The 8,948-nt window shown below is 40.5% G+C and overlaps 1 protein-coding gene across 1 annotated transcript in view; it reads right to left on the reverse strand.

The window, feature by feature from the left end:
- MTR (5-methyltetrahydrofolate-homocysteine methyltransferase) overlaps nt 1-8,948 on the reverse strand; it is a 99,214-nt gene that overhangs the window by 34,686 nt on the left and 55,580 nt on the right. Inside the window, exons 16-17 of the mRNA XM_015422924.1 lie at nt 6,864-6,980; nt 6,488-6,628 (exon numbers count right to left, since the gene is read on the reverse strand). Coding sequence (XP_015278410.1) covers nt 6,488-6,628; nt 6,864-6,980 — 258 coding nt within the window. The remainder of the gene's footprint in view (nt 1-6,487; nt 6,629-6,863; nt 6,981-8,948) is intronic.

An 8,948-nucleotide genomic window follows, 5' to 3' on the forward strand; every position in this document is an offset into this window, starting at 1 on the left:
CATTCCTGCCCAAAAATAGCCCTGGTTACATGTGCTATCATGCTGTCCTCAAAATAAAGCCAATCCACACATGAGTTTCTGAATTCCACATCACATCTTTCTAGAGCTCCTTGTATTGTTTTCACAACAGGCTTTACTGCTAGTCAATGCATATAAATAAAACTCACAGCCCCACACCAGGAAATATACAGGGCCAAAAATTCATTCCTTTATTCTACTTTCCATTCTGCTTTTCCTGTTTCCCTTCATCCCCTCATGCCTTTATACCTCACCTATACCTATAATGTTTTGCCTTTTCTCTTTCTTTGACTTCCTCCTTAAGATGAACTTTTTAAACAAAGCCTTGAATAAGGACCTTAACTATTCACCATTCTAATCACTACAGTCAACTCCTACCCTGAATATAAACTACAGATTACCCTTTCCCCATGAATGTTTTCTTACCTAGATATAAAGGTATGCATGTTTAAAGAAGCCTCAAGCTCTTTATACACAACACTTGCAATGCTGGGGCTACACTTCTTTTTTTAAAAAAACAACCCTACTCAGTAAATACATACAAGGAGCAACTATTACCCAGTAAAAAGGAGGAAGGTGTGAAGGCCTGGGTCCATGCACAACTCCTGGGTATGGGGGGGATTTGTTTATTTAAGTATATATCCCACCTTTCTCTAAACAGATCCAAGGCATCTCGGGAGGAGAAAGAGAAATCATGCACACAGACTTCTAAACACCTCCTTTTATAGCTGGGCTTGGGAACTCTGAACCTGCTCTCCTTCCAACAGATTTTGGGCAGAGGTCTTAGTGCTGATAACTGCTCCTTCAGTTGTCAGAGTTCCAAGCACAATCCTGACAAGCAGAGAATCAGCTTGGAAGAAGCCTAGAAGTTCCTCTTCCTAACAGGCTAAGGGTTTCCAAAGGTGTAGTGACTGCATTCTCTGTCCTGAGAGTCCTTGAACGATAGCAAAAACTAACCCTGGAACAGGCAAGGGTCTTAACTAGCTGCCACCACTCAGGTTTAAAGGCTTGACTGGGGAGGGCCCAGAGTAGGCTTGCCAAGTCCCCCCGGGGGCGGGGAACCCCCCGCCCCAGAGGCCCATTCCCCGGCGCGTGCACGCGCACTCCAGCCGCCAGCCAGGAGTCCCCCGCTGTGGCTGAGTTCTCACTTGGCAACCCTAGCCCAGAGTGCCTTTCCTGCCCCAGGCAGATCCTCTTCAGTGACATTGTTCTTGGTTGTATAGCCAAATATGAGGAGTGAAGGATCCAGGCAGAGTGAATAAGACTACTAGTGTATTAAACAAATACTGCAACAATAGATGAAGTAAGAAAACAGCTACATAAAGAGGACAAATTAACATGGGTTCATTACAGGCACACAGGGCTAAATGCCAAGAAGAAGCCAGCTAGAGAACAATGAAGCTCCCTAACATGACTATCTAATTGGATTCCTACCAATTCCCTTCAGGTCAGACTCATCCTCATCTTGGGGTGAGGGATCAGCTCATTCCAAAAAGGGCCTCACAATGCCAAGCTGCTTCAGGGACTGAATGCTCTCTCTATATATACAGGTTCTTACACACTGTCCCCTCAAGGCTCTGCCTCCATTTTTCCCACTCCAGTCCTGAGGTTAGAAGTGTGCCTGGGAAATGTAGGCTCACAGAAAAACTGGCTGCAAAGCCTGAGGCCTGTGTGTGAGGTAAAGGCTGTCTTGAGGTCTACAAGCCACTCCATCCCTCAGCTTTTGGTGGGAGGCCTGCCTCTGGCAACCGGCTTTGCCTGCTGCTACTCTGAGTGGTGGCAGGAGGAAAAAATTAAAAACTGGTGACATTGGCTGCATTGCTATATGACTGCCAGGGAATACCGAAAAGTGATGTTGGGCTGCGGTCACACGGAGCATTAGATACGCTAGAGGGACGGAAGATAGGCGGATTTTCCGGGCACGATCTCACCACAACATCTGGGAAGCGTCAAGCTCCCGTGGCGAACCCGAGCTTCCCGTGGAAAATGCGCGGTAAAAAAAACTAGTACCTCGGAGGTACTAGTTTCCTGAAACCGCGGGGCAAGGGCGGGCGTCTGATCACGTTTCCGGTGGTAGTTCCGGCGCCCGCCCATGTCCCCTCACAAAAAGGGTTTTTCCCCAAAGTCTCCATGGATGCGCACAAGCACCCAAGGGAGCATGCGCACATTTGAGCTTTAAAAAATCCCCAACCCCGTTTGCCCCGCGCCCCGCTTCTTTGCCGTGTCGCAGGACTGTGGAGTGATCAGCACCTCCCCCCTACCATGGGGGGAGGTCTGCTTGCGCAACCACGTGGTTTTTAGCCCCGGGGCAAACAGCCACGCTTCCCCCCCGCATTTTCCTGCCCGTGTGCCCGCAGCCTTGGTAACTCTAAGAATCTCCAGAACCGCTATGGTTTTAGCATAGAGTTTCCAGTAATTCCTAGAGGTATCCTGCATCAGTTCAGGTTTTTCCCAGAAGTGACACAGAAATGCAGCCAGTTTCTTTTCTTTTTTCTTTCTTTCTATATATATGGGGGGGGAAGAAGGAATACAAAAAGGAAGAGAGGGATTATATAACATACTTGTATATATCAAGGATAGTCATATATTACAGAGTGTATAAAGCAGAAAATATTTCTCTCCAACATCCCCTTCATTACAATTTTTAAGACATTATCTTTAAAATACAATGGCCCTTTTGTTGGGGTACTTTTATATTCAACATTTTAGATTTCAGATTTCATAACTGATCTATTTTGCCACAACAATATTAGTTTCATCATTACATCATATTCAATATTACATATTTCACCACTTCTACATACTTGCTATAACCTTTAACAGTTAATATATCAAAGTATAAAGAAAAGTCTATTATACATCTCCTAACAAGAAAATAAAAGATGTTTCTGCTCAAAATCCACTTCCTTGTACATTTATATTCAAAATGTTACATTTAAAACATTCTTATTCTGCTTCTGCATTGCAATACATTTAGATACAATTTTTAAAATGTTTCTCATTCTAAAATGTATTGCATAATACATACTCCATCTCTCCTCAAATTTCTTAATTGATCTGTTTCTCAAAAAGGTTGCTAATTTTGCCATTATTGCATAGTTGGCAAGTTTATTTTCTCATTCTTCTAAGCTTGGACAGACATATAATTTCCATTTTGCTACATAGATAACTGTAGCTCCTGTCACCATATATTTGAATATCTTCCAAAATTTTTGGTAATTTATTAGGCAGCATCTGTAATAGCATATCCCCAGCTTCCAAAGGGAATTTAAATTTTAATATGTTCGGCATTTTCCCATGTATTTCCTTCCAATATCTTTTTGCTTTTTTACAAGTCCACTGTAAGTGTAAACTGTTATTTTAATACTGTTTTAATTGTATATTTAACTGTTGTACATCGCCCTGAGCCCATTGGAAAGGGCAGTATATAAATCTAAATAAATAAATATGGTAAAAGGTTCCACCTATGTCTTGACATTTCTAGCATTTTCCTTTGCAGTTTTTGTCAACTTTCTCATTATCCTTTGGGGTTACATACCATCTAAAAACATTTTGTACCAGTTTTCCCTTAACGCCGGACTGGCTGTAAACTTAATTTCTTTTTCCCACAATCGTTTCCATTGATGCATAGGTATCCGCTCTCAAAGATTCTGCATCCGTTTAATCATAAATAATAACTTATATTTCCATCATAGTAAATGGTCTTTTTGTTTATAATCAGCTATTCAAATTCAGTCACCTCTCTTAGAGCCCCACCTTCTATGTTGATAATCTTCTTTAGTCTCGAAGCTGATAGATCATATAGCAACCATTGAATGCTGATTCCTTCATCTCTAATATCTTGCCAGGACTTGATTTTCCCCTGAGCATTTATCATATTGCCGTATGTTAAAAAACCATTTTTATTTCTTGTGTTCTTATCATGATAAACTTCTACTGGGGACATGAGCGGAGAATTTGGAGAGGGCTCAATAAATCCATCTCTGATTATATGACTCCATTCTAATGTTAGGATCATTTTAATTGATTTCTTAACCTATAAATAATTGTGAAAGCTTTCATCTAGGTCTGCTGTTTTAAGTTTTGTCTTGGTTTTTCAATCCAATCTGTAATCCAAACCAGGCCTGCCACTTGATAATATAATTTTATATTAGGAACTGCTAACCCTCCTCTCTTTTTCTCATCCTGTAATATTTTAAAGCTTATTCTTGGTTTCTTGCCATTCCAAATAAAATTGTTTATCTGTCTTTGCCACTCTTTCAATTTTCTTTCCTCTATATGTATAGGTAGCATTTGCAATTAAAAAATTCAGTTTTGGCAGTATAGTCATTTTGATTGCAGAGATTCTTCCCAGCCACGAGATGTTTAATTTTTTTCATCTGGATAAATCTGCTTGTATCAATTTCCAAATCTTCTAATAATTGTTTTTAAAAATATTATTTTTGCCCAGTCACATTTATTCCCAGATATTTAATGGGATTAGTGGCTGCTGTACATTTTATACTCTTTATAATATCTTGTTCTTGTTAAAAATTTGCATTAAAAATTTCGTTATCATTTTTGTCTTCTTCCTATTGCTTTTGTATCCTGAGAAGGATCCAAATTCTTCACTATGTTCCACTATGTACTATAATGATTCTTGGGGATCCAAGACTTAGAACCACATCATCTGCATAGCTTTTCACTCTATATGTATAGGTAGCATTTGCAATTAAAAAATTCAATTTCGGCAGTAGTCATTTTGATTGCAGAGATTCTTCCCAGCCACGAGATGTTTAATTTTTTTTCATCTGAATAAATCTGCTTGTATCAATTTCCAAATCTTCTAATAATTGTTTTTAAAAATATTATTTTTGCCCAGTCACATTTATTCCCAGATATTCAATGGGATTAGTGGCTGCTGTACATTTTATACTCTTTATAATATCTTGTTCTTGTTAAAAAATTGCATTTAAAATTTCGTTATTATTTTTGTCTTCTTCCTATTGCTTTTGTATCCTGAGAAGGATCCAAATTCTTCACTATGTTCCACTATGTACTATAATGATTCTTGGGGATCCAAGACTTAGAACCACATCATCTGCATAGCTTTTCATTTTAAATTCTACATCATCCACTTTTATTTTTTGATACTAGTGTCTTGTCTGATCTTTGTAGCTAAAGTCTCTGTTGCTAGGATAAATAGTGGGAGGGGGACAAGGGACATCCCCGGCGTGTTCCTTTTTCGATTGAAATTGCTTCTGTCAATTTTCCATTTATTAAAACTTTGCTTTTCGGTTTGAGTATATACCTTGCATCAAGTTCCAGAATTCAGGGCCACAGCCCATATTTTGAAGTACATTCAGTAGAAAAGACCATGTTAAATTATCAAATGCTTTCTCTATATCCAGAAATAAAAATGCTGCTTTTTTTCTCTTCTAGTTCACAAATGCAATTGCATCTATTATTCATTGTATATTATCTTTCAAATACCTCTTTGGCACAAAGCCTGTTTGATCAATGTGTGTTAAAGTTGGTATACATTTTCTTACTCCTAAAACAGCACACCAAGTATCTGCCAGGTTTGTTCGCATGTTCAAAATGCCTTTGTTTTAGAAATTTTAATTTTTTCTGTAAACTCTCCCAATTCTAACATGTCTCATTAGTTTTTTTGTCTGATCTCTGCTAGGATCAATGTTCCCTCTAGGCTGAGTTAGTGTGAGCTGGCTCAGAGTCACAGTTTTTTAGCCTCCGGCTCACACATTTTTGTCTTAGCTCAGGAAGGATGGCTCCAGATCAAACTAATTTATGCAGTAGCCAAATCACTTGCTCATAACTTTAATGCCAGTCGCTCACAAAGTAGAATTCTTGCTCACAAGACTCCACAGCTTAGAGGGAAAACTGGCTAGGATGTCTTCATTGGAGGTTTTTTTGTGTGCTGTGTGCTGTTTTTTACTATTATCTCGGATTGTTCTGATTTTTCTCTTTTCTTCTTGGTGCCGGTTGCTAAAAAGAAATGCAGCCAGCTTCTCATCATCCCTTGTCCCTGCCTCCAACTCTGCCAGGCTCAGCCTAGCAACTCTAGGATCATGACAGTATGTACACAACTAAAAATAACACTGAATATATAACATATAATCCGCATAAACGACACATATACACTTCCCAATCAACAGCTACCAACATATTATAGTATGGTAATAGCATACATAGTATATCCTCGTAGATCAGCTAGAAGTCACTTTTGATCTCCAGGAAAAACTTTGTATCCCAGCCTTTGCTCAGACAACAGAACAGCATAATGTACTCACAGGTGTGTGTGTGTGTGCAGATTTGATGTTCAATGTCAGTGTTCTGACTCTATTCAGACAAATTATTCTGTGTAATAATTTGTGGAAAACCAAATCATGAAAACATGTTTTAATTCTTCCAGCTTCCATGCTTATGGCTCATGTCTGATTTGAAAATGAAGACAAAATATAAAAGGTACCTGAGCATAACGCAAAAGTTTCTCTGTTGCATCTGGATCTTTATTCCAAATCAAATCTTCACATAGCTGCAAAAGCTCCTTATGGATATCATCATATACTGGCAAATTCCCTGCATTCACGATCCCCATGTCCATTCCAGACTGAGAAAACCAGAGGAGGGAAGGAGAGAAGATACAGGGTTATATCTTACCACTCTACTCACCTAAGGGATGACACATTTCATTAGTGAAAAGCAGGTCCCACAAGCAGAAGAGCTTCTTGCACTTAAAGAACACAATACCCTTAGCTGAGCAGAGTGGTAGATGCAACTCAATTAATACATCAACATAACATATTCTGATCAAATGATGCTTTGATCATAATGCATAAATTTACCTTAATTGCATGGTAAAGAAAAACCCCATGCATTGCTTCTCGAATAGCATCCATTCCTCGGAAGGCAAAGGATAGATTGGAAAGACCACCACTGACTTTGACACCAGGTAGAGTTTCCTAACAACAAAATGTGAAGTATTAGTAAGCTCATAAATGTCATAAAATCTTGTTCCCGATAAAAGGCATAAGGGCCATTTAATGATCTCATGAAGCATGTCCTTAATAACAAATTTATTTATTCATTTATTATTTGTATTTATAGCCCGCCCATCCTGTGAGTGGGGTCAGAGTGGGTAACATCATATAATAATACAATAAATACAGTTAAAATTTAAAAACATTTAAAACAATCTAAATACAGTCACAATTCAGACAAGTCAACTGGTTGTGGGAGGTTCCCTGGCATATCATTTGGGTTGGTAGGTGGGTGACAACAACTTCAGGGAGGCCATATAAGGATGCTCACTGCCTCAGCCAAAAGTCTGGTGGAACAGCTCCGTCTTGAAGGCTCTGCAGAACTGAAGAAGATCCCACAGGGCCCTAATCTCTACAGGGAGCGTGTTCTACCAGGCAGGGGCCAGGGCAGAAAAAGCCCTGGCCCTGGTTGAGGCAAAACAGATGTCCTTCAGGTCAGGGACAACCAGGAGATGTTGGTCCATAGAGCATATCGCTCTTTGTGGCGTATATGGGAAGAGGCGGTCCCTCAGATATGTGGGTCCCAGGCCGCATAAGGCTTTAAAGATTATTACCATCACCTTGAAGCAAATCTGGAAGTCAACTGGCAACCAATGCAGTTGGCAGAGCACCTGCCAGATGTGAGCCCGCGCAGGTGTCAACATCAGCAGGTGTGCTGCCGCATTTTGCACCAGCTGTAATTTCCAGGTCAGCCTCAAGGGTAAGCCTATATAGAGCGAGTTGCAGTAAACAAGCCTGGAAGTGACCATTGCATGGATCACTGTAGCTAAGTCCTGGCGGGAGAGATATGGTCTCAGCAACCTTATCTGCCTAAGATGGAAGAATACAGATCTGGCAACTGCAGTAACCTGGGCCTCCATAGAGAGAGAGGCATCCAGTGTTACTCCCAGGCTTCTCACTTTCTGGGTCAGCACCAAAGGCACCTGCTCCAGCGTGGGGAGTCTGATACTCACATCTATTCCACACATCCAGCCACAGCATCCAAAATCTCTGCCAGAATGTCAGGGGCAGAAGATGGACTACCATCCATTATTTATTTGATTGATTGATTTATACCCCACCCTCCCTGCTGAAGCAGGCTCAGGGCAGCTTACAAAAGTTAACATAAGAACAGTTATGACATAGATAAAACTGTCAACCAAGTGCATGTCTTGGGCTTGGTTGCCAAGGAGATGGGGGGATGCGAACAAGAATGTCTACTTTCATTTCTGGACTCTTTGCTGTTATCTGTGTGATGTGCCCATGTAACCTTGAGCCCTAAACTGTCTTAATATTCTCTTTCCCCTGGGAAAATTAGGCCATTGGTTTGGCGGGCTATAGCTTAGGTGCGATTGGCCAAGAGCCACTAATGTCTGTTTGATTGCAGTATAATTGCTTGCTTAACAGGCTGACCTCAGTTCTAACAAAGAATGTTATGAGTCTGGATCCTATCAATGTTTCAATAAACTTTACTTCTTCTGAATGACTGTTATTGGGAACTGATTTCTCCAGGGGCTCTGACAAAAACCATCTAAAAACAATTCAAAACAAAAAGTGCTAACTGGTTGTAAACTAATACATTAGAGATGGCGGCAATGGTTACTTTATTAATCAGTTCTCTATCTTTATCATATATATACGACTGGCACAGGCTGTAATGGTGGAGTCGGGCACCCCTTTAATGATGATGATGGTGGTGGTGATGGTGGTGGCTCCTTTACCGAAGGCCTGGTGGAAGAGCTCCATCTTGCAGGCCCTGCGGAACTGTAAAAGGTCCTGCAGGGTCCTGATCAGTGTTCCCTCTAAGCTGAGTTAGTGTGAGCTAGCTCACAGTTTTTCAGCCTCCGGCTCACACATTTTTGCCTTCGCTCAGGAAGGATGGCTCCAGAGCAAACTAATTTATGCACCAGC

This window comes from Gekko japonicus, unplaced genomic scaffold (genome assembly GCF_001447785.1).
Source record: "Gekko japonicus isolate JY-2015 unplaced genomic scaffold, Gekko_japonicus_V1.1 scaffold1327, whole genome shotgun sequence".
In the NCBI taxonomy this organism is placed as follows: Eukaryota; Metazoa; Chordata; class Lepidosauria; order Squamata; family Gekkonidae; genus Gekko; species Gekko japonicus.